The 26,000-nt window shown below is 42.6% G+C and overlaps 2 protein-coding genes across 11 annotated transcripts in view; both read left to right on the top strand.

The window, feature by feature from the left end:
• Positions 1-335: 335 nt before the first annotated feature.
• On the top strand, positions 336-20,897 carry MCOLN2 (mucolipin TRP cation channel 2). 7 transcript variants are annotated; one of them, XM_063407395.1, is made up of 14 exons: positions 336-493; positions 3,863-4,022; positions 6,083-6,256; positions 9,762-9,906; positions 10,456-10,543; positions 10,674-10,770; positions 11,227-11,326; positions 12,794-12,909; positions 14,039-14,188; positions 15,562-15,663; positions 15,786-15,908; positions 18,392-18,598; positions 19,725-19,840; positions 20,435-20,897. In XM_063407395.1, the coding sequence occupies exons 1-14, from the start codon at positions 444-446 to the stop codon at positions 20,469-20,471; spliced, it is 1,665 nt and encodes a 554-aa protein (XP_063263465.1). In that variant the 5' UTR covers positions 336-443; the 3' UTR covers positions 20,472-20,897. The 7 variants fall into 7 exon arrangements, with proteins under 7 accessions (XP_063263465.1, XP_063263470.1, XP_063263466.1 ...); XM_063407396.1 differs by lacking the exon at positions 336-493 and adding an exon at positions 566-719; XM_063407398.1 differs by lacking the exon at positions 336-493 and adding an exon at positions 737-926.
• Positions 20,898-24,289: 3,392 nt separating this feature from the next.
• Positions 24,290-26,000, top strand: part of LPAR3 (lysophosphatidic acid receptor 3) — a 37,476-nt gene continuing 35,765 nt past the window's right edge. For 2 of the 4 annotated variants that reach the window (XM_063407405.1, XM_063407403.1), the window contains exon 1: positions 24,388-24,676. The gene's annotated coding sequence lies outside the window, so the exon portion shown is untranslated. The other 2 variants (XM_063407404.1, XM_063407407.1) reach the window with 2 other exon arrangements.

Below are 26,000 nucleotides of genomic sequence, written 5' to 3'. Positions count from 1 at the left end.
GAGATTATGCAGAGTTGGAGGGGACACACAAGCATGATCCAGTCCAACTCTCAGCCCTGCAGAGGACATCACCAAGCATCACACCAGCCCCGCATGGGACATTCCCAAGAGTCACCATGTGCCTGACAACACCGAGCCTTATTCCTGTAGCAGAGCCGCGCTCGGGGCGGAGGCAGCGGGGCAGGGGCAGCGGCAGCCGGGCCGCAGCGGGAGCCGGACCGCAGCCGGCGGGGCAGGGGCAGCCGGACCGCAGCCGGCGGGGCAGGGGCAGGGGCAGCAGCGGGCCGGGCCGGGCCGGACCGGGCGGCGCCGGGCACGTGGGCGGCGGGCGCCCTCCTCCGCCGGGTCCATAAAGGCGGCGCGGCCGGCGGGGCAGGGTGCGGGGTCCGGGCTGTTCCGCCGGAGTCCTGCCCTGTCCGGGCCCCGGCCGAGCCCCGCGGCCCATGGAGATCCCCCTCAAGTCCCTCCCCGGCGGGCGGGCCGCCGCCAGCGGGTGAGGGAACCGCGCCGGGCTGAGCCGGGGTCAGCCCGCCCGGCGGGCAGCGGGGTCAGGGCGCTCCTGCGGCAGCGGCGCGGGGCGGGCCGGGCCGGGCCCGGGGCCGCGATAGCACCGGGGGCACGGGGAGGGAGCAGGAGCCGCTCGGGAGGGCGCTGCCGCGGGCACGGGCGGGCAGCGTGCACGGGCGCCGGGGCACTCCGGTGTCGCGGTGCTGCACAAGGTAGGTCGTGCTCTCCGCGGGAGGCTGGCTGGCAGCGGAGCGCTCCCCCGTGCCCGCTGCGGCCGCTCCTCCCGCGGGCGGTGGCGGTGGGAGTCCTGCAGGGAGGGCTTTCCCCTCGCTTCTGAGAAGCCCGAGGCGATGCCGTCCTCTGGCAGAGTGCTGCTCTCAGTAGAGATCGGGGCGGTGAAGCTGGGGTTGCCCAGCCTGGTATGTAGAACTCAACTCAATGAGAGGGTTTTTATCACTTTTTTCCTCCTTGCCCCCTTAGTACTCCATCGTTCTCGTTAAGACCTTTTCCAGATACAGAGCTCAAGTAGGTGAATGTTGCTGATACGGAGCTCTGGACACTGTTAGGTGTCGCTACAGTAGTGAGTTGATAAAGAAAGTGACTGTGCTCTCTTACGAAGCTCACTTTAGCCACTTGATTCCGCGGTGCTTTTTCTGCTGGGCGAAGAGCTGACTCCTACAAGTGCATTTCCTAAGTAGGTAGCTGTAAATTGTAGTCCTGACTGTTGAATCCTCTTTCTTGGGTGGAATGTTGAGCTCTAAAATGCCTTGCTACAAAATAGCGGAAACCCAGACTGTCCTACCAGCTACAGCAATAAAGTGTTTGTTACAGTAATGCAGCTGATAGAATTGAGTTACTAACAGTTGTAATCTCTGGGACACATGACACTTGGATGTGCACCTAAGCATGCATTGTACAGTTAGTCTTCATTCACAAAAAAAAATTTGCTTGTGTCAGGCTTCACAAAACACACTATGGAAACCCCTTGAGCGCTGTTAATTACACTGGTGTGTCAGAACTTAATTGCTTCATTGCTCTGTCTTGAGCTGGGTACTTTGTTTTAATTAGGTTTAGGTTTTTAGGCTAATGACCATGTGGTGGAACTAGATAGTTTGTTTTAAGTATGGTAAGTTACTGGTGATCTCTTGGGGCTTTTAAAACTTCTTCAATGCTTTGCTTGAAGGTTCTAGTTCTGCTGATTTAGTGTGGTTTATTTGGATGTAATTTTTAATCTGTCCTAGAAATGAATGAATTGAAAAAGAGTTGATGTATTTCACCTGTTGCCTTGTTACCTGTTTCACCTGTGTAAGAAATGAATTCTTTCTTAAATACTACACCAGAGAATGCCTGTTTTTTATTTGAAGACAAAGTCCAACAGTGATACTGGCTTGAATCTTGGATCTCTCACTTAAGCTGAAATATGTTGCTTTGACAAATTTTCTGCTCATAATTTCTACAGTTTATTAATAAAGGGAGCGAAAGACATCAATGAAAATAATCCCTAGCCACAAATGAGACTTGTGTAAAGGTGAAAGTGCTGTTGTTAGTCAACATTAAGTTTTTGGGATAACTGTAAGGTCTTGATACACATCTTTGGAGTAAACCATTATGTTTTTATGGTATGTATTTGAATATCAAAAACATAATGTTTATTATAAAGTTTGCTGTTTGATTTTGCTTGATTTGTGGATTTTTGGCCTTTTTTGGGTTTTGTTTGGGGTTTTTTATTTGGTTGGTGTTTTTGGTTTTTGTCTGTTTTCAAAGATTTGCTGCTGATATGCTTTTACTGGAAGCTTAGGGGAGGATTTTGCTGAAGTCTTGGAGTGCTTCTTATGTCATACCTTTATGCTTTAAAATTTGATCAGATTTAGCTTTACACTGTTCTGTTTCTTCTTTCTTTCCCACCTCCCCCTATCACTTTCACTTTGGGTTAGCTCTTGTTCACTGTGTACCCACACAAATGCTTCTGCCTGTTGGAGAGAAGCTGGTACAGGAGCAGGGATGTCTTTGGGTGTCAGTGCAGGATTGAAGAATGCATGGACCTGTTTCTTAATCAATGCTCACAGCTGTAATTGTCACATGCTCTTCTGTCAGGCATGTTTACGTCTTTCAAAGTTTTTGTATCTTAGATGCTACTAAAGCTAGTCCAGTATGTTTTTATTATAACTTTAAATAGGGATGCTGCCTGCAGTTTCCTTTTCTTGAGAACTTCCCATGTTTTTCTGCTTCAAAAACCAAAACCCATCCTGCCTCTCATCATCTTCGTGGAAGATTGATTTAAGGCTGTGTAGGAAAGATAACTTTTGAGCTGTTAACATTAAAATGGATTTTTTGGTTGTCTTCACTTCCTCTTCTGAGGAAACAGCACAGTGCCAGCTTTACTGTGCTCCTTTAACTGGAATTTCTCTTCTTGTGGGACAGCTGGTTCAAGTAAATCAAATGTGCTTTGTGAGCTACAGTTTGAGCTTAAGTATCTGTGCACATCAGACAGGTGAGGACACAAAAAGTAAAAAATGAGGAAGTATTCCAAGTATCTGAAAACTTGGAATTGATGCTTTCGGTTTTGAGCCTCAGACAAAATGTTATCCTTTATAAAATTCAGAACATTGGGAATAACATTCTGAATGGTAAATGTAACTGATAGTCAGCCAGTGTCAGATATGACCCTCTTGTCATAAATTGTCTTGTCTTGTCTATGTAAAAAGAGAGAGAAAAAAAGACAAGTTTGGTTCTGTGTGTGAAGTAGGAAAATTCCAAAAACTTATATTACTGGAAAACAGGTTAAAATGATTAGGAGATGGGGGAAGTTTTTTCAATGTCCCATTCAATTGAGAATGAGAAACCTAAGGTGATCTAAAACACTTAAAACAATAGTCTTCTGTGCTTGGTCCCCTGAGTTTTACATGCCCAGGTATTTCAATAAATAAATGCCTATGGATTTAGCCCTTGAAGCTGCATGTTTATAACAGAAATGTGTGTAAAGCCTGCTCTGGTTTAATCTTTAAGACACCTTTTTCTTCTGCTAGAATGTGGGTTATTCAGACAAATATGTTAACAGTGGTGCCTCTTTGTTTCAAATGGATTTTTAAGGGTGTAATAGCATTTCTTTCTGTTAGAGATCCTAGTATTTAATGCCTGTTAATTATTTCTCTAAATGCTGTGTTTTAATAATCAGATGTGTTTGAATGATTTTTAATAATGTGATCACAGGGAAATATTTTTGCATTTCCATAAAATAACCCAAAAACTATTTTGGACCTTTTATGTCATGTGGTGATCTGAGGGGACAGTACAAAGAGGAAATTGTCTGCTAAAGCATCCTATTGGTTTCTAATTAATATGTTATTTGTGGCAGAAATATGATGACTCAGTCAGATTTAGATCTAAAAGAGAAGGCTTTGAAAGAGGATTTGAAGTTTTACTTCATGAACCCATGTGAAAAATACAGAGCAAGACGTCAGATACCATGGAAATTGGCTTTGCAGATCTTGAAGATACTTATGGTTACGACACAGGTAATCCTCTGTTTTTACTCTTAGAGCAGTGACGATGTGCAGGAGAAGCAGGCCTGTGCTTCTGGGCTTTTACCATCCCTGGGTATTTGTTACTGCCTTGAACTTCCCACTTCAGAAGTCCATGAAAAAAAATACTGTGAAAGCTGTTTCAAGAGGGAAGAATACATAAACTACAAAAGCCTGGAGATTTTCAGGGCAGTGTTTGACCAGATATTTTGCCAATTTTGACATAATACTTTAAAGCAAATTACTCTTCCCGCTAAATTCAGCACTGTTTTCAGGCTTGTTCTCACCATATTTCTTTTTGTTACATTCTTAGATTACAGTTTCACTGGACTATTTCAAAAGTGATATTTCCAATATCTAATCTGAAAATCAAAGTGTCCACGTTCAGTGTGAAGATGCTATGGTTTCTGATGATGATGGGATGGCTGGGCTGCAGGAATTGGATGTGCCTCTTGCTTCTGTCATCAAATAATGCATTTGACAAGTTGTGTACTGTTTGAGATACTATGTGGAGGCAAAGAAGAGGGTGTTTGTAAACTGCACTGGTACCACGGTGCAGTTGGTTATTTTACAGTCTTCTAATAGTGACTGCATGTGGAGGGAAGCAAAATGGGACACACATATAGGTAGAAATTACTTTTTCTTTGAAATGCAAGGCTGACATCTGACAGTTCGCAAGAACAGCTAAATATCCATGCTGAGTTGTGGGGTCCCTGGTTTGTGTTTGAGTTGCCTGCTATGAAAGAAATGAAGCACAACCCCAGGTCGTGTGTGCTGGTGTTTTATTGAGTGTGGCAGGCTCTGGGGTCTGGCTCTGCTGGTGCTGTGCTGTGCCCAAATCTCTCTGCAGGCAGGGGTGGGATGCACTGGTTGGTCTGTCTAGGCAAAGCTAATTAAAATAAGTGAATTACACTAGTGCTGGCACAACTGTGACCTGTAGAGATAGAGCTGATGGAACAGGGATTGTATTGAAGTGTGGGTGGGCGGTGTGAGCACAGTGCAAGCTGAAAGGAAGGGGTGCCCTGGCTCTCTTTACTGGCAGCTGCACCTCATGTGTGGGTTGTTCCTCTTCCTCAAAAACAGGGCAGTAAACTTTGCATGTGAATGATACAAAGTACAAGTTCACATGTCTCTGAAAAAGTTCAGTACTGCCATCTGGCCTAACCTTACTGACTTCAATTTTTGGGGGTGATTTTTCCGTCTGCTGCCCCAGTCTCCCACTATCCTTTGTGAGCAGAAGGGGTGCTCTGCTGCTTGGCTTTCAAAGGCCACAAGATTTTCTGGACAGCTGCTTGAGACTTTTCTTGTCAGCCCTTGGTTTTGCTCAGATGTCAGGCACATAGCTGGGGCTTCCAGTATGTTCAGTATGGCTTCCAGTATGCTTCATAGGCACAGTAGCTGGGATAACCTCTTTTACTGTGCCTATGAAGAAGTTCTTGCTGAAAAAACAAGCAGTTTCTAGGCTCTGTTTGTTTTCCTTGGTGGTGGAAATGGGAACATCCATACGGCAGGGGAACACAAGTCTTCAGTAGTAACTCTGCTGTTTGCTGTTCCTTCTTGTTGGAGCTTCCTTAAGCAGCACCTGGGTCAGGCAGGTGATGCTTTTTATTGCTGTAGGGTCCCACATAGGTTTGCTCTAATCCTGTGCCTTGCCAGAGATAGGAAAGGTGCAGGAATTTGTCCATAGCAAAGCAGACCATTTCAGGGGTAGCAGGTTGTGCTGTTATGTTAGATTGTGTGCCATTTGCATCCTCCACAAAGGTTTTTGCAGATCCCAGTTGGAGTTGTTGGTCCGTGATATGTGAAAGGTGCAAGTGATGTAGCTGTCTGTTCAGTTGCTGTGCTTAGATTTGTTTCACTTGCCCTGCATGTGATAACCTTGGCTTTGGCAATCTTGTGCCATTAGTTAACAGGCTCAGCTCTTGCTGCAGCAGAGTTACAGGAATAGATTGCTGTCTGGTTTGTATGTATTGTAATATCTCTTTCCAAAAAGCTGCTTCTTGACCACTGTTCAAAATTCAAACCCATTTCTTTTATTTTATTTCTCTTGTCAGCTTGTTTTTTTTGGTTTGAGTAACCAACTGGTGGTCTCATTCAAAGAGGAAAACATTGTTGCTTTTAAACATCTATTCCTGAAAGGCTATTCTGGAACTGATGAAGATGACTACAGCTGCAGTATATATACACAACAGGATGCTTATGATAGCATTTTTTATGTTATTAATCAGGTAGGTGTGATTGTGTGTTTATAACTGTGTTAAAGCTGAAGCTAGAAGTTTATAGCTGTAGCTATCAACTTCTGCTAAGTTTCTGTTTTTCTGTTCCATTCTTGGATTTCACTTTGGTGTTTGACTAAATCAGTGTAGATGGGGTGTCCTGAAGTTTGTGTTGTGGCTGAATTTTTGTCTCTTGGAGATGAATCCAAACCAGAATTTTACGCGGGTAGTTCTTAATACCACAATCCCAATACCAAAATTTGAAAACTGGTCATCTTGCATGAACCTGAACTTTGGTTTAGGTCTTACTTTGGAGACCTGTGGGCCTGAATATACCTATGCATGCTTTAAAAAAATGTGTCCTTGACAGCTCTCCTGAATTGCAGCTTTGTAGTGACGGCTGGAGGCCTCAAAATGGGGAATATGATACTCAGGAGTGTAGAGGCATTCACCCTGGTTTAGGGATGGTATTTTAAAGAACAGTTTTCAGAGAAAAGTGAATAAATCTAGGATGAAAATTCTGTAAATATTTTTGTATTTAAAACATATAAGAAATATATTAATACATTTGGAAGTCATGAGATGAAAGACTCTGGAATATGAAATGTCTCTTGCATTGGGAATGATGATAATCCCAGAAATGATTAACACTGAGTGAATAAAAAGGGGGTTTAAACCAACTTTCATTTTCACTGGCCTTGGCATACAAGCTCTGGCACCTGGATTAAAGCAGCGTTGCCACTGCAGCTGTGCCCAGCAGCATCTGGGAGTTGCAGGGCTGTGAATTGCCAAAACTCAATATCAATCATCCACTCGTGAGGGCTTGCTGCTCCCCTGTCCTTTCCTGTAAGCTACAGCAGAGCCACCAGCAGATCAAATGTGCTGGACAAGACCTAAGACTCTCATTCCTGGCATTTTAAATGAAAGTTTTCTCAATCTTTCTTTGAACTCTACATATTGCTACTGTTTCTGCAATAAACCATTTTGGCTTTTTTTTTTTCTTCCTTGCTTGCTTTGTTTCACTTTCCTTCTTTTGTAGGCACTAAGGCTGAGGTGAATTCCAGATACAAGACAATAGAGAAATAATAGCTTTATATCCTCAAGAATGAGCCAGGCATCAGAAAAAGGTCTCTTCATAAAATGTGTGTGTTGTATAAATGTAGTCATATCCTTTAAGGAGATTTAAATTGTGAAATCTGTGGCATTCCTGAGACTTTTATATCACATGTGAGAGTTCAAAAAGCATGCTTTCAGGTGAACATTGTGACTACTGCTGCCTTTCTTTTGTCTGTCTTTAGAGGGTGCGTTGTGGGAAGAGCCAATCTAGATGACTCCTAAGATAAAGGAAAGGCTTTATTTTATTTATTTTGAGATGGACAGCTAGAAGACATGGGATTTGGTGTTCTGGTTTGTGTCTTTGAACTGCATGGTTGGGTGGGTGAAGCAGATGGATATGACATTACAGAAAATAGTAATTGTGCACAGCAAAGCTGAAGTTGTGAAAACCAAATGTTAGCTTTTGTGTAATATACCACTGGGGATATTTTAACACTTTGGAAAAAAACCCCAAACAGACCAGCAACATGAAAGCCCAAACATTGGCACTTGGAAGAGTACACAGGTTTCCCTTGCTTCTCTGCTGGGTTCAAGCTGAAGTTTCTATTATGAAGCATCTCTTTGTAATAGAAGAATGTGAAGTTGCTCTTGTGCTCTGCCCTGTGGCAGAGGCTGTAAGACCAGGATATTCTGCTGCCTGTTCTGAGGCTGTTTGGAAATTTATAATGAGGAATTTTGCTTTTAGTGTTTCATAGTGTTGTTTGAAAGTGGTATGTGCATAGCCCAGCACCTCTGCTGTGCTGTCAGGAGGGCAGAGCTCAGGTACACATGTGGCTGGGGCAGCAGCTGCTGCATGCAGTGATGTGGAGATGTCCTTGGTGGGATGAGGAGCTGTGACTGCTGTTCCCACTCACTGGACCTGCCTTAGTCAGACGTGGCTTCCTTAGCTTGCTCTGAGTTCAGAGACCGACAGGGTGAGGAGGCCAGGCTTTACTGCTGGCCTGTCTAAACCCTGTTCTGAAGTGGTGCTGCAAGGCAGAACTTGGCAGAGAAGTGTGGTGGTTTCTGTTGCAGCTCCAGTTCTGGACATGGAGTGTGTGGTTGTTAATGACTGCTGGGATGTTTTACCTCACAAGGTGGGCTAGTGGCCACAATGCCCATAGGAAGGGGGGGAAATAGGATGACAGTGAATGATGCATAATAAAGATATCCATGATAAGGGGAAAAGGGGCTGGTCTTTATCAAAGCCAGCTGAACAAATTTTCAAGTAATAGGAAACCTTATTCCCATGTTTGTTTACTTCAGGCCTCCAAAAAAACTAAATGCTTTCTTGAGAGCAGACCACTGCTGTATGCTGTCCTGAGTTCTTTAGCTAAGTCAGGTAATAATAAAATCTAATGAATTGCTATGTGTTTATGCCTTCTTCCCCAAAAGGCCATAGTTCTGTCTGGCTTCTCTTGGACAGTGTTAGCTCTTGGGAAACTGAGCTGGCAAGCAGCTGCCTTCGTGGTTAGTCATTGATCCCCTGTCCTTTGTGGTTAGTCCATGGATCAGCTGCTGAGGAGCCAAGGGCCACCAGAAGAGCTGTGCCCTGGGGCTTGCCTCACTTGTGCAGGAATGGAAGGTGTGACTCCAGGGATCAGAGGGTATGTTTTGCTTCCAGTAAACACCAAGGCTGTATGGAAAGCAGGTCTGGAGGGGACTGGCCTGGAACGTAGTTCTTGATGTTGTTCAGGGCTGACCTATGTTTGACAGTGCTTGGTTTGGCACAGCTTTTTTTGCTTTCACTTTTAGTCCTTGTTTTCAAGCGTATCTTGCAAGCGAAGAAGGTGGCTTGTGCTGTATTGGAGTAAGTGGAAGAAGAAAGTACCTTCCTCACAGGCATGTTTTCAGCTGCTCTGTGCTTGTGTAAAGCAGGCAGGTTGAGTTACTTTGGGCTGCTCGAGCTCTGTGTGTGTTCCCTGGTTGCTGGCTGTGTAGTGAATGCTTGGCTTCCCTCTTCTGTGGTCACACGGGGAGCTGCTTTGGGCTTGATCCTGGTGTGGATTTGATAAGAACCATGACTTGGATCACATGTACAACGATCAAGTTTCAAGTGGTGTGACAACTATCACCTTCATGAGGTGAAGGTATCCCTGGGGATGTTTGGGTAGCAGCAATACTGCACTGAAATCTCTGCCAGGCATTGAGTTAATGCCTGTCTGACATATGGGTGATCATCTGCAGGCAGCCCAGTAGGCACAGGGCTCCTGGTCACTGTGTCACCGGGATGCTGATCACTACTAATCAGTGGCCAGCAGTCCTCTTGTCTATAAATTGAGTGGGAAGCTTTTACGTAAAAGTAAAGATTTTTTAAAAAATTTAAAAACCTGTATTGATACATATAAGTGTGAGGCTTCATTTTGCTATCTAATGCAAATAAAATGGCTTTCTCTAACTTCTGTTTTTGTTTTTAAACTAGTACAGGAACTTAAAGAATATATCCTTGGGGACACTTGGTTATGAACATGAAGAATCAGGTTTAAAAGTCTGTAAACAGCAGTACAAGAGAGGCAAAATGCTTCCTTCCAATGATACACTGAACATAGATATTTCTACTGAAACAGGTACAGTACTGTTGTATTTAAAATATCTTGTTGTGAAGTACTTAAATTCTAGTTCTAAAGCTTAAAACCAATAGCTTTTTGTGTGACAATTTCAGGAACATACCATGCTTCTTGCCTGTTTCCCTCTTGGTTTTTAGTACCCGTCTAGAAAAGAAAGCTGTTATTATAAAAGGCTCTTTTCAACTACCTACAAACCTTTGCAGTTTATGATCAGATGGTGTTCTGGTGTTCTTTTTCTCAAACACACCTCTTACCCCTCTGTGCAGGAGGTTCAAATACAGAATTCTGGATGCTGGTCAGTCTGGACCTTCCATGGGTGGGCCCTTACTGCCTCTCAGAGCTGAGTCCTGGCTGCTAGCTGCTCATGAGTCAGTACACAAACCTGCTTCTGATCCCACTAGTTTGTTCAAAATTAATGTTTTGCCCGATTGGGACTTGCTATGCACACTGATCATCTCCGTTTAATGTACTTTCAATGTGAAGTTTTTATGATAACATAAACAGGGTTTTTTTAAATGATAACATAACAGTTTTCTCTTGTCTTTCCAGAGTGTATCCTTTTAAAGCCAAAGGAGCTAACTGGTAGGAAGGCAGAACTGAAGCTGAACTCTTCTTTTTTCAATCTTGAATTTTACAGGTAAAGTGATGGGGTTTTTCAAATTATTCCAACTTGTCCATTCATATTAATATAGTGGATTCTGATTTGTGCAGTTTGTGTATATTTCTGTGATATTTAAATATATCTGTGCACTTTTTCAAATATCCAGGCTCATACAGGTTGAAATCTCCTTCACGCTGAAAGGCATTGCTCTGCAGACAATCCATGCCCGTGAATTGCCTGACTGCTATGCATTTCAAAATACTGTAAGTGAAAATGGGCTGTGCCACTTCCAGCACTGTATATGTAATGAGAGCTTAAGCTCAGGTGTAGGTGTCACTCATTTCTACCCTGCAGGAGAAGCACAGTTGAGCACGTCCTGGCCCTCACCCCTCCTTCTCAAAGGCTGCTGAAGTGGTGTTGCCATGGGACAATGTTGCTTTGTAATATATTCCAGTTGGTAATTTCATAACCTGAGAAAGGGATAAGGCATTGTTCTTCATCTAAAGACTAAGAGTGAAGTTTGGCCTCTTGGAATACTGCACATCAGGCAATACATGTCATCTACTCAAATTGTGTCTAGACCATCATTTTTGGTCATAACTTTCTTAAAACTTATCTGATCAACAATATTAATGAATGTTATGTCCAAAGTACTTAGGATTTTTTTTCCTGGAATACAATCTTCTAGTCCTGTTTCTGATGTAGCTCTGTATTTTCAGATAACTTTCAATAACAGAGCCCACAGTGGAAAAATCAAGATCTATTTTGATAGTGACACTGACATTCAGGAGTGCAAAGACTGGCACATATTTAACTCAGGTAGGTATGGTGCATGTGTGTTTGCATGACAGCAGTTGTGTGTCTCCCATTGCGTTCTCTGGTCTGTAGCAGGCTGTCCTGCAAGATATTCCCCAGCCTGTTCATCCCTCTGCCTGTAGAACAATGCAGCTTGCCTAATGCAATTCATTATCTCTTGCTAATCAAGAGCTAGGAAATAATTCCTGTGGTGAGATGACAAACATTTTTGCATACCAGTGTGTGGTAGCAGTGAGCTCTACCTGCATGGAGGATGAATGTTTCTTCCAGAGATTTTTAATTGTTGTGCTGCTCTGAGATAACTCAATTTATCCACTAACATTGGATAAATTTCCAACTGAAGGCTCCTACAGCTTTCAAATTTTTTTCTTCTACCTGATTGAAGCATGCTATTTCTGAAAGTTTTTCATGTTGGCTTTTTTATTTTGCCACTGCTGGTAGATTTAATGATGTGTGTGAGCAAAGGCTGGCATCTGTCATGTATTTCTAGTGTTAAGGCTTGGTCTGACAGCTCAGGAATGTGCACTAAAGGCCTCTTAAAGAAATAGTAGCTGTGACAGCACTGTGCAACTGCTTGTCCCATGTGTTGACTTGCTCTACAGGACTGTGATGGAACAATATTTTTTAGTGTGCTATATATTATCTTGATTAATAAATATGTCAAGTGGCCTGCCTTTTGCCTCAGTAAAGCCAGCTTTTCTCTGATAATGCTGTGTTGTACCAATATTAAAGTGGTAATTTATAGGATATTCTGAATAGCCTCAAAGTACCTGGCTTGCCTCTCTGCCCAGTAATTTCTTGTGGCTGTCTTGCAGCTACCTGTTCATGAGTAGTTTGTTTTGTGTCTAATTACCAGCTGAGGGAGCATGCATATTCAGTAATAAAGATGAGCTGATGGGCTATTGCAACAATTAAAAATGAGTGTTGCCTTCAATTTTGTATAGTTAAAAATGTATGTTGTGGAAAAGATAGGGACCACTGATGTGAGGAAGCAAAGGAAGACACTTAATTTGCATTCACACTTGTGCTTTTAAACTTGTGGATGAAAACAAAACAGTACAGAAAGTCCAGGAAGTTTGTTATTGCAGATTAAGTGGGATTTAAAAAAAAAAAATTATTGGTGTTGATACAGACCAAATCTGCATTTCTTTTGCCTCATGTAGTTGTAGCACTGTGGAAGCACAGAGGACAGGTAAAAAGCAGGATACCTGTATTAACATACCCATCTTTGGGTTTATTTTGAAGAACTTGAACATATTTTTCATTCTTGTGGCCCAGTCTCTATGACTGTCTTGATGTAATTCTCTGCTGAGCTGTGTTGATGAATGCTCGCAGGAAGAATATAGCTTGTAACCCATCTGCTTCTGGGGTGAGACTATTTGAGCATGAATTCTTAGAAAATGTCCCATAACTTGCATTAAAAGACATGTGAAAAGACTAACCTTGCTTTATTTCCTTGGTTCTCTGCAGTTCTTCAGAAGAACATTCAGTATATCCTAGTCTTTGATGGATTTGTCATCTTGAGTTGCTTGGCTTCTCTCATCCTCTGCACACGCTCCATCGTTCTTGCCTGGAGACTACAAAAGGTAAACGCAGTGCTCGTGACCTTGGTGCTTATTTGGTCTCTGCCTTCTTTGTGCTGGCCTTGTGAAGGGTTACCTTTTGAAACCTGCAGTATTAAAGTGAGTAAACCTGTTGCAAGGCGTCTCTCTTACTGTTGTCTCTAGAAAGGATGTATCAGTATCTTGGTGGACAATTGCTAACTGTGAATGGATTTTATTTCTGTTTGTGTAGTGCTGTAATTTGAAGTATTTTGTTGTATCTCTCAATGGACAAAACAAGGAGACTTCCCTTTCCAGGATTTTAGACAAAAAGCCTTCTGAGTCTTTGTGCTGTGAACAAACAATGTGTCCTGCACCTCCAAACCACAAATCTTCCTTCCCTGGCATCAGAGTAGAATTCCCATAGAGGTCTAGTCATAAATTAATGCCTTAATGAACATCCCTCAAAACCAGCTCTAACTGGAGAAAATGTAAAGTATAGCACATAGTCTAACTCTGGCTGGTTTTTTTTATAAACATGTGGCTCATGAGAGAAGAAGAGTCCAGGGTAGGTAGAATATGAAAACACAAATACTTGTTTATCTAGCTCAGTATATCCTTTTTGTAGCTTGGAAACAAGACCAAGAGTCAAGAGGACATGATTGAACAGAGGCATTGTCAAACTGCTCTCAGGAATAGGCACTCCACTTTTATTCCAGAGCAAAAAGACCAAGTGAAAGCAGATGGGCAGTGCTGGGCGTAGAGGTGATATTGTTTGCTCCATTGGAAATGAGAGCTCTTGCCCTGTAGTTATTGGTATTTGAGTGTATTAGTTATTAGTATTGTAGTGTTAGTATTTGAGTTCTTTTTCACTTCTTTAGTTGGGTGGCCTTGCTCTGTTAGAGGTGGCCAGAAGCTGTGATAAAGGGGATAACAGGCCATGGTTAGGTTAGTGGGAATGGGTTATGAAATCAGGTGTTCTGTGGAAAGTTAATTTTCACTGATCTAAATCCATCTTAAATTTTTCCTATTTATTTCTCTTGCTATTGAGAATTAGCGTTAAGCTACTATTCCAGTGAATACTATAGGAAAAGGGGTTGTGGGGAACTTGAAGATTGCCACGTTTTTTCATCCAAGGCTGCCTGTAACTAAACATCTAAATGCTTGTGGATAGAGATTTGTGAATTTCTTCTTGGAGAAATACAAGCGCCGTGTCTGCTATGCTGATCGCCTGGAGTTCCTAAATGGGTGGTACGTCCTGGTAATTATCAGTGATGTGATGACAATCATTGGGTCAATCCTGAAAATGGAAATAAAAGCTAAGGTAAGAATTTCCTAGTTCAGCCAAAATACTAATCTTACTACAACCGTGTGTAATGTGCTTTAACTTGGGCACAGGTGGAAGTGAGCTATAATAGTCAATATTGGCTTATTTTAGTCCATTTCCTAGTGCTAGTTTATTTAATAACTGCTTCCAGTCACTCTTCCCCAAAATCTTTCAGTAAGACCATGTAAGGTATTTAAACATCTTATTTCCACAGTGCTAGGACCCCTAATCCCACAGGTATGGGGCTTGTGGGTGGACAGCTCCTAACAGAAGGAGCCCACAATTTGAGTTATCGGTTCTGTAAGAAGTAGTAGCATGTACAGTACAGGGAAACCTTGAATGCAACAGGGCTCTTGGTGGCTTGTAGGACTGGAAACACAGCTGACACAGCCTGCTTTCCCCTGGCAAAAAGGACATAGGCACAGACAGTGTCACCTGCTCATCCTTGACCTCCCTGCCTGCACTTGCTGAAATGTGCTTTGTCCAGCTGGCAGCTCTTCAGGAGGATTTGGGGTTGCTTTTTGTGTTTTGTTTTTTTTTTCTAGTTGGGTGTTTTTTTTGTTTTGTTTTGGTTTTTGTTGTTTGTTTTTTTGTTTGCTTTAATCTTCAATAGATGTGTGGCAACAATTCATGTATTCACAAAACTTTGTATTCTGGGAAAAACAGAGCGGGTAGTGTGCTGCTCCTGTTCCATGTGTACAGAGGCTCAAAGGGCAGATCCCAGAGTGGCCTTCAGAGGAAGTTATCGGGAATCACTGGCTGTAGGCTGAGGTGGGGAGTCAGGGTAGGAGAACTTGAGCTAGATGGCTCTCTTGCATTTACTGTAACCAGTACGTGCCTTCTAAAGTAAAGTGTAAGTAGATATGGTTGTAGTAAAAGCTGTAGTAAAAACAATGCTCAGGTTCTGAACTGCTGGCAAAGAACCTGTTCAGAGATGTAAATGCATGCAAGCATGGAAAGAGCTGTAGTCCCAAGGGTCACTTTTCATGTAAATGATGGTTTAAATAGTAAATGAGAGCTTCTTTGCCTTGTAAATAGTAACCTTTTTAAACAAAAAATTTGAGTTATTCAATCTAGTTTTGAGACTTTTGTAACCAAACTATGGGCTTTTTTTCTTCCAGACTTTGCACTTTATGCAAAATTTCAAGAATATCAGCATAGATGTACTTCCATTTGCAGCACTGTTGTGTTTGAGTGATCTCAGTAAATAACTGCAGTTCACAGTGATCTGATTTTTGTGATATAGCAACAGGCTTTCAGTATTGGACTACCCTTCTTTGTTTGTTTGAACTGCTGGAACTTAAATAGCTGTCAAGCTGACATACGTACTGCTTTGTAACTTGACCACCTGCTCTGTTTGGATCCCTCAGAACCTCACAAGTTATGATGTCTGCAGCATTTTACTTGGAACATCAACTTTGTTTGTCTGGGTTGGAGTCATCAGATACCTGGGATACTTTCAAACCTACAATGTAAGGAGGAAATCAAATGTCTAACAATTAAAGCATATATATACATATACATGCCACTTTTTTTCCAGATCTCCCTCTTATTTTTTGCTTTTCCCCCTCTTCTTTGCTCCACTCTCTTGTAGGTGCTCATTTTGACTATGCAGGCGTCGTTGCCGAAGGTGCTGAGGTTTTGTTGTTGTGCTGGGATGATCTATCTTGGCTATACTTTCTGTGGCTGGATTGTCTTGGGGCCCTATCATGAGAAGGTACCTCAGCACTATCACTCCTTTTGTGGTGTAATGATGGGAATATCTCTGTGTGCGTGTGTGTGTATGTAGCGCCTAGCCAAACCAACAGAAATGTGTTTTAAAAGATAAAATCTGTTTAAAACTGTAATGTGAACATGTGAGTGTTTCTCATTCGCTCTGTACCTCCCCCTACTTGCTCCTTGTAATAAAATAACTATTCTTGCTTTCACTGTGTGCTTGAAGTCGGAGTGATCTCCAGCACAGGCTGTTTGTGGTGAGGGGATGATCTGTCCAAGCCTCGTGTGTTGGTCTGTCTCTTCTGCCCTCTTCTGGCAATCCCCGTTCAGTTGGGTTAAAGAGGCACTAAACAGTTCACTGTAACTATTTTTTTTTAATTTCCTTGGCTCTGGCCTTGTTTTTCCAAATCTTTCCCGTGCCATGTAACTTCAGCTCCTAAACTGTGACTCATGAAGGGAAGGATGAATGCTTGTCTTGTTTGCTTTGCTTCCTGTGTGGGGGTGTGTTGTGGGTTTGTTTGTTTGTTTTCTTAAGGTTCCTATCAAAGTGTGTGCCTGGTATGCCTTGCCTGAAAGCTGGGTGCAGGAGCAAGGCTTAGTATACTCTAGAACACAAGCCAAAACAACCCTAAAGCTTGTTTGCTTTTCCTCTTGGCAGATGCTCTATGGGACAGTTTGAACAGAGGCAGATTCCTGCCGTGGCAAATTCTAAATGTCTGTTAATGACTAACAAATGTCCGATTTGTCATTCCTGATCTCTGGGTGCACACAGTGTGTGTGTAACACAGAGACACAGAGACAGTGCAGTGCTTGATGCAGCTTCCTCTGCCCCTGGAGCTTGCATTGCTCTAACTCACTGTCATTCTCTCCTTTGAGCAGTGTAGGTATTCAGTCTGCACATTCCAAGTTGATGGCAATACATTTCTCTGTGGGATGCTGGATGCAGTGGGATCCTTTGCCACACTAGAGGCTCAATTATCTATAATATTATAAGGCACAGCATAATTACTGTTGTAACATCCCTGCAACAATTACATTATCTGAGCCAAAGGAAGGATAGTCAACAACATGCTTATCTATGAAAATGTTACCTCTTGCCTAAATATCACGTATCAATGTCAAGAAAAGCAGCTGTAGCTGTGGAGGATTCCCGTTCCTGCCAGTCCCCCAGGGTCCCACAGGAAGGGAATGTGGCACTGTGCAAGCCCAGGGCTGGCTTCCCGGGGCTCTCCAGCCACCTGAGCCATCCTGGGAAGAGAGGGGAAGAGCCTTTCCCAATGTGCAGAATCACTGGGGAGCTCCTTATGCTCAAAAATATAGAAATAAACCCTCTACTACAGTCAGACAGAGTGAGTGGGTCTCCTGTGTTTTGTGCTGTGTCAGTCTAGGGCCTTCCAGGTGAGCTGTCCTTAGCAGGTCTCTGTGTCAGGGCATCAAAACTTAAATTGCTGAAAAAATCACCTGTGCCATGCCTCCCTTCTTCCTGGATAATGTACTGCTGAATTTCACAATGGCTTTAAAATTGAATTAAAAAAAATAATAAAATAAGCCATAGGTGTAAACTAGGTCTGCTATTCCTATGCACCAATATATTCTCCTTACAAGCAGATACCTCTTGACATCTTGTTTTCCTCATGGGGCCATAACTGTGTTAGTTCATTGATAATGCACAGTGTTTTAATGTGGCTATTAATTCATATTGTCCAATAAATTATAGTTAAAGAATCCAGTTATTTGAAAGGGCAGAGCAAAATGGGAACTGGGCTTACCTGGTAGATAAAAAGGTTTTAGCCTCAGAACACATTACAGTTTGGGGAAATGGAGTTTGGAATTTAGGAGACTGTCCTTGAAATCGAACTATGATTTTTGTACAGGGTGTGCTCCAGTAGCTTCATGATACAGCTGTAGCTTGTACTTACAGCTCCTAGGGGGCTTTCTGAGTGACAGATTGTTAATTCAGTTAAGACCATTTGAGTTCTGAAGGCTGTGTTAATGCTAGCCCTGTAACACAGTATTGATTTGTTACCCGTACTCCAGTAATGCTGCAGAATTACTGGAGTAATTCCAGAGAATGTGCATTGTGTTCCCAGCATACTGCCACTAATTTACTGTATAGATTCTCTGTGAAATCACTTCAGCTGTGCTTTGGGAAATGGAATCTTACTTTTCTGCGGGTCCAGAATTGCTTGTAATTCAGTAGCTTTCTGTGGTGGTCAGTTATTGACTGTTCTGCCTGTCAAACATCACAAGTTAAATTTCCTGAAAATAAATATTCTTATGTCTGATGTCAACACATCATGCACAGTCAAGATGATATTTCTACATGGTTCTATTACTGACAGGTATATTTTGGCCTGAATGCACAAGAAAGTGTGGTAGCATTTGATTGCCTGGGTTGGCTTTTTTGTCTGCTTTGAGTAAAACTCAAACTTTGAGTTTTGATTGATCTTCACATTCTACTAATAATTTGTACTCATTTTCTAGTTTGAAGATCTGAACACAGTGGCTGAATGTCTGTTTTCTTTGGTCAATGGTGACGATATGTTTGCAACATTTGCTCAAATCCAGCAGAAGAGTTCGCTGGTGTGGGTGTTCAGCCGATTATATCTGTACTCCTTCATCAGTCTGTTCATATACATGATCCTCAGCCTTTTTATTGCACTCATTACTGACTCCTATGACACCATAAAGGTAAAGCATTTGTCTTATGTTACACTTCCAATCAGTTTTGTATTCATTCCTGTTAATCACTCATCACTATTCCATCTACTATTGGTTCTGATGTGTGATAAGATTATTGAAATCTTTTCGTTTAGTCTGTGGCAAAATTGGAAGGGAGGCTGGGTTTGCTGACATATCAGAGACGCCCTTTGGCAGGAGTTCGGAAAGGTTCAAGCAGATAACTCTAAAGTCATTTAGTTGTCCAGGCTTCCTTAATGTGCTGCTTGGAAATGTGTGGTTGAAAGGAAATCTCTTCTGAGAGATGCACTACTTCTAGTGCAAGTTAAAATTGCACCATCCATTTCCTGTATGGACTATCTGAAAGTGAATCTAAGTTTTTGGTAATTACTTTCTGTTCTTGACCTCAAGTGCTCCCTGCCCTTTGTGCTCCTGTAGCCTCAGTGACCAGCAGGAAGGCAATGTGGATCACCCCCTTCAGCTCCCATCTTTTTCCTGTCTTGGTGTCAGATACAGGCCAGCAGAATAAGGCTGGTCTGACACGAACTACAACCAGGCTGAGTGAGAGCTTCGCTTTTGAAGCACCTCAAAATATAACTTAATTGTCTGTGCTTCTTAGTTTACTAGATGGTCTGATCTGCAAAATGGTGTTTTACTGACTCTTCCCTCTGAGCATTTCACACAGATCAATTGGGAGCTTTTTCAGTATGCTGAACTTGGGTTTTTTTGTGGCATTTATTCAGCATGGCAATGTTGAATAATCACATTGGAACCTTTCAAATCCAGAATTAGAGTTCTTAGGGAAAAGAAGCCCAGGGCACTAGCTGTGAGCACAACAGTTCACAGTGAACAAGGGAGAACCAATACCATTATGGCCTGAGATCACTTCCTTGGTCTTATGGGCAGCAAAAAAAACCCCGTAAGAGAACATGTGAACAATGTGAATTTTGTCATTTACATTGTTGGTGGAACAAAGCAAACTATGTAGTGTTTCTAGGATGGGAATGGGTTTTTTCCTTCCTACAGCAGTAGTGAATTATTGAATCAAATAGTCTGGTTTAACTGTCACACTGTAGAGGAAATTTTAGAATGTTTCATACCCAGTAACTTCTCATGTGTGAAATGCTTTTTCTTTCAGAAATACCAACAAAGTGGCTTTCCAGTAACAGATTTGCATGAATTTCTAAAAGACCATAGCAGTGCTGGCTACAGAAAAGACAGAACTTCTTTTCCATTTCTCTGCTGCTGCAGGAGGTCAGTAGGGTGTTTTTTAATGAGAGTTTTCCTGAGAAGTGCAATAATTAGCTTCTCACTGCAAAATGCTGTTTCACAAGTGCTGGAGTATCCAGCATTCAGCCTGTGTGATATTTGGAAGCTGTTGTTCCTCCTGTACTTCATGTTAGATCTCCAGTCAGCTGATGATGCAAAGACAGCAATTCTGAGCTAAAACATGTTTTAACTGGTATACTCTTATGAAAACCACTATGCAGAAGCTGATGAGAGGACTGTGGAGTATGTGAAAACCAACTAATTAGCAAGAATTCCAGACAGGTCCAGATTTTACCTGCAAGTCACTGTGCAGATAAGAGATTTGTGTGCTTGAACATAATATATATATGTGCCATAATATGCTGTGCAGTACTGAGGGCACAAGCCTGCTAGTTGGAGTGAAAATCTAGAGCTTTTGCTGCTGTTGCAGGTTTTGCATCATTGCCCAGTGCAGGTGTTAGAGTTGCATGTGGAAATGGGAGAGCAGAAAACAGAAGGATCAAAACTGAACTCCTGTAGGTAGATGCTTCCTATTGCCTTTCTTGCTGAATGGAGAATTGTGAATTTTTTTCTTTGCAGACAACAGAGTGATGACAACTTGATACTGATCAATTGATGGCTGCACATTGAAATTCACTGATGCAAAGAAAACATAGTGGTATGGAGGAGGATAATTCTCCAAATTGCAGTGGGATCTGCCTCATGAACAGAGTCGTCTTAGCTAATTAAGGTTTTGGGAGAAGGAAGCTATTAATGTGACAGCAGCTGGCTGACCAACAGGAGACCCAGAAGCTGTGTCTGGAGGAGAGCAGTGAAGAATTCTGTATCCTTGCCTCAAGTGCTGTCATATTAGAGAAGACTGGTCCTTGAGCATTATCTGTGGAAGCTCTGTTTGCTGATGACCTTGAGGAGGAAGGAAAATGGCCTTTAATCAACTATTGTTGTTAATAAGAAAAAGAATGATATGAAAATAAATTTTAAAAAATGATCCTATGTTTAAAAGTATTAAATAAAAAGAAGTCAAGAGGGGAGGAGTTTTTCACTTGATGTATTCAGCCTGTCATTTCTACTTGGCACATTTCATTTATTTGAATTAAGTTTATGTGAAACTTAAAAGCTGCACAAAAGTGGAAAGTAATTGCTGTTTTTCCTCTTGTATTCATTTTAACACAAACCACTTATAGGTCAAAGTCTTTTCTTTAACAGCTTTACTAAAAAGCACTTCATTATCCTCTTACCTCCTTTGGCTGTCTTTTCTGTTATACCCACAATATTGATTTGTACTGTGTCCAGATTAAACTTACTGCTTGAGCTATAGTTAAATACTTTTTTGCATGGTTGGAAACTTTCATGGTAAGTGTTATCTGAAGGATGCTGGAAATATTTGTGTGTGTGTGTGTCATTTGTTTGTTTGTTTTGTTTGGGGTTTTTTGGTAGTATTATGCTGTTGCATTGTCATAATCCAGAGGAAAAATTCAGGCAAAAATAGTGCCATGGAATTTTATATCTATTTCAGGCCCTTGTTAAATGGAAGAAAATGTAGTAACTGAGTCTTGCAGTTGACTTTCTACCTGTCTTTGGGATTGTCAACTATAATGTCTGTACTTTCCCCTTGACTCATTATAAAGTTTTTTTAATGAGAACAGAGGACTTTGAGAAACTTGAAAACACCTCCAGGGTAATAGTGTGTGAATGTTAACCAGGTATTTCTGGAAACTTTCAGGAGTGATGGTCTATTGTTATATTAGATGCTCCACTTTTGTCTCTCCACTATTTGCTCTCTAAAAAACCTCACTCTTTAGTTGATGATGTCAGTGTGTTGGCTAGGACTTGGTCTTGCTGTGTGTTCTGAACTACTAATGGTGTTCTCTGCAGGTTCTGGTTCGGTAAGGTTTCAAGTGGCAAAGGCAATTCAAAATGCTGCCCTGCTATGAATGAGATGAATGGTAACTTTTTTCCCCTGTTTTGTTTATTTTAATCTCCTGCCTAGTGTTTACCTTTGTGACAATTAAACTTTTTTTGTTGTAGTTGAAAGTGGATGGCATTTTGCCTTGCTTAGGCTGCAGCTAGGTGTCTAGAACAGATTGTTTGGTGTCAGGATTTTGATGCATCCAGGCTCTGCACATTCTAATGCTTCTATTGCTGAACTGCATTTGGGACAATGATCTTTTTTCCCATCCCAGTCTATGCTGTGGCCTAATCTCACTACAGCCTGTAGCTATAACTGAAGTTGCTACCAAGACACTGTGCTCTGAACTTAAATCTTAAGATTTTCTGTAATTATCTTTTCATCAATTGTGTGGTCTAGAACAGAGTATTACTATCTTCCACTGTTGATAGAAGAGTCAACTTTTCTCCTGGTGTTTATCTGCAGAATTTGTTTGGGGTAATGTTAGTCTTTTGAGGTACGCTCTGGGGCCCTGGATAACCCAAAACTCTTCTGCAGACTGCAGAAGGATCAGCTTTAACTGATTGCCAAGTTCCCTCTACCCCTTACAATGTGCAAATCTGCTCAGTTATGTTACAGGATGCTGGTGTTCTCTGAAATTGCTGCTATTTTACTGGTTAGCTTTGTGGAGTGCCTCTTTCTAATCAAACACTTCCATCATGTCTGAATATGAATTGTGTGTTCCTTACTGCTCTGCCCTCTCCCAGTAGTTGGAGAAATCTTGGGTTAGAAACTGAAACCTAGCACAAGCAGATGCTAAAGCATGTGTGTGATAATTAGTGTCATAGTGTATGAATGATGTACCAGGCTCATCACCTCCTGAGTCCGGGTGCCTCTATCCATAGCCCTGACAGAGCCGTGGGGCAGGAGCCCTGGCTCCTCACTCAAGCCCCAACCCTTTCTTAATGTGATCTGCCAAAACCATTGCTCAGATAAATACTCATTTGTGAGAGAATCCCTCAGGGAATGAGGGAAAGCATTATCAGCAAAAGGAATGCAGAGAATACTTAATAATTCTTAACTGATTTTAAGACTTAATTTCTGTAGTGGAGTCATAAAGCTTTCTTGTCCGGCATTGATTTAGATTTTTTTTTTTTTATGGTTTGAATTCATATGAAAGGCTTGCTAGCCAGACTGCTGCTTCAGCCCTACCATATTAGAGCAGGCCACTAATGTGCTGTGGAAACCAATTTTTATCTTCACCATCTGGTGTTCTGGTTTGTTTTTTTTTTTTTTTTCTCTTGGAAGAAAAGATAAGAGACACTTGCTGGAGGCTATTACTGTCTCTCTATTCCACAGAGGTGAAACTTAACAGATCTGGCATATGTTGACTCTGAATTCTGCACATTAATACAGATTTGAACACAGTTGCTGGCTGATAGGTGGTCCCACTCCAGCTGCTAAGGAGGTGATGCACAGTAATGGAAGCAGAACTGAAACATAAACTCTCACAAAGTGCTCTGAAAAAGGGCTGCTGCCCTTCATAGTCTTGTTCTCTGGGAATAAGAAGCTTTTGCTAATTGCTTATAGGACTTAACAAAAAGGAGGATAGAAATGGATGAGACAGTGAGGAGCTTGTATTAGAAAGACATGGATAGAAAGGAAAAGAAGAAAATTTCCTGAACCATCCTCAAGGTGAGCATTGAAGTGGGGGGAACAGGGCCAGTAAGATCTTGGGCTCTTATTCTGAGGTGTGTGTTGTTGTTGTTTTTTTGTTTGGGTTTTTGTTTTGTTTTGTTTTTTGTTAAAACAGAAAAAAAAATTGGAATGGAGTCTGTTTGGCATGTCATATTCACATGCAATGCTGTACCTAGGCTTTAACACCCGAAGATTCATGCTGTAATTGTTACTAGGATTTCTGAGAAGTGGGGCAGAGATCTTCTGCTGAGATGTTCTTTTGGCAGTTCTTCAGCTCTGAGCAGACCTGTGCCTAGGTCTGTGCTATGTGGACATAAGCCTGGCCTCAGTAAGTGATTCAGGTAAGTAGCAATGGGTCAGATCCATTTGATCACAGGCTTCAGGTAAATTTTATTTTGTACTACCATCTACTTTTGAGTCTGACTTCTCTTTGATTGCCAAGTTGTGTGTGCTCAGTCCTGCCCCTTGGAGGTGGCATGAGCCGCCGAGTTTCTGTATCACAGTTTCTCTGTTTGGTCTGAAGTGGTTCTTGTTTGCTTTTTACGCTGTGTTTCAAAGAACAGCTCCGTGTGGTGCTCTACCTGTCTGTACTGTTCTGATCTATTCGCACAAGTTATTGACATTTTATCCGGTTTTGAGTTTGTTTCCTAATGTGTGAGTGATGGTGACCCTCCTGCTGGGCTTTCCGGGCAGCACAGCCCTTTGGACTAGCGCAGCTCCCTCTCGCTCGGGGGTCGCTCTAGCGCTCTCCACAGCCGCCCGTGCCGGGGGAGAGAGAGCCGAACCTTGGCCCGGGAGGAGACAAAGGCTGCCCGGGCTCTCCGGTTCTCGGGCCGGGGCAGGTGCGGGGCGGGCGGGGTTAAGGCCGGGCTCGGGCCGGCGGGGCGGGCCCGCGGTGGCGGCGGCGCTGGCGCTGCTGCGCTCCGCGCCGGGGCTGCCGGTGAGTGGGGCCGGGGTGGGCGGGCGAGCACCGGGGCGGCGGCTCGGTGAAGGGGGCAGCGCTGCGGGCTGGACGAGCCGCGGGAGGAATGCGCCTTTCCTCCGGGGAGTCGGGCCGGCAAAACTTTTTGCAGTTGTGTGAAAGCCTTTGCGGCGGTGCCGCAGCCCCGGGCCGTGCCCGAGAGCGGAGCGGCGGCGCCCGGAGCGCAGCCCGAGCCCGGCGGGGCAGCGCCGCCGCTGCCGCCCCGTGCCGGAGCCGTGGCGGTGTGCGCGGACACGGACACGCGCGTCCAAATGTGAGTTTCCATCCATCCGAGACTCCGTTTGCACAGCCCTGCGGGCGCGGGCAGCTGGGAGGGACTGCGGGCATCCGCAAAGAGTCTGCTGCTAGTGGGGTTTCAATACGGTGTTAATCTACGCGAGACACCGAAAAAATCCACTGCCATTACTTTGCATGAGAAGTTCTTTCCCTTAAGGAAACAAAGTCGGGGCGGGAGGGGAGGAGAAGAAGCAGTTTTGTTTCCATAGACCATGTACTTAAGACTGCTCTCCTATCTGAGTCTAGAAAGAACATCTCTTGTTGCAGACTGGTAAGCTGCATTGCTGTTGCTTTGTTCTTTAAGCTGTGCTGAATGTGTGGTTTCTTGCATCTTATGGTCTTCTAAAAGGTGCAGTAGAAAGCACAACTCAAATCCAGTTATATGGTGAAAAATCTGATTTCACTAGGCTTATCTTTGTACTGAAAATTAAACTGAAAGCAAACAAACAAATCAACCCCATAAACCAAATTTGCATAATCAGTAAAGAAGCAGCAGTTCCTACCACCATGTAAAGCTGAGATGTATTTAGCTTTTTTTCAGAATGCTAGGTGAAAGTTTCAGACAAATTAGGCTGGCTGTGTCCTTATCCTCCTGTACTACACTGACCATTAACCATTGAGTAATATCTTCCAGCATAGGCTTTATGCTATCAGATAATGAAATAAAATCTCTGAAGTATATTATTTGACACTGTAGAGAATATATTTCCCTTGGGTATTAATCTTAAAGACTGACATACCTGAATTCTACTATTATGCCATTAGGACAACTTCTCTCAAGCAAATATGTCTTGGAGTGTGCTAATAATAACTATTTCCAGCAGTTCCACTGACACATTTGCTTGCAAACCCAGGCTCTGAATCTCTTAACTGATCAGATGTAGTCAAGTGACTGGTTTTAATCAGCAGTGGTGTGGCTTAAGTCCTCGTCAGTATGTGCTGAAAATAAACAGTAAAAGTTGCGTTGTTTGGGACTGTGCTGTGATAGTCTGTATCCACAGTCTGTAGGTTTTGTGAAAGAAAGCTGATTTGTTAAATGGTAAAATGGAGCTGGTAGTGATCAGTGCGAGGACCTGGAAGTTCTGCAGAAACAGGAAACTTACTTTAGAAGCAGAACAGGTATTTTCTTCTAGGCATGTTTCACAATGTATAGGCTGTTTGAATGACTTTTAAATACTTTAAATGCTGTGTCTGTTTCCCCATTATAGGATGACCTGCCAGCTCCTTCCAGAACCACACTTAAAGGAGACTAAATGAAGGCTTTGCAGCAAAGTTTTTAGTTTGAACTCCATATATAGATC

Source organism: Prinia subflava, chromosome 10, assembly GCF_021018805.1.
Source record: "Prinia subflava isolate CZ2003 ecotype Zambia chromosome 10, Cam_Psub_1.2, whole genome shotgun sequence".
NCBI classification, from domain to species: Eukaryota; Metazoa; Chordata; class Aves; order Passeriformes; family Cisticolidae; genus Prinia; species Prinia subflava.
Note: the sequence above shows the minus strand (reverse complement) of the source record. Positions and strands in the feature narration are given on the sequence as shown.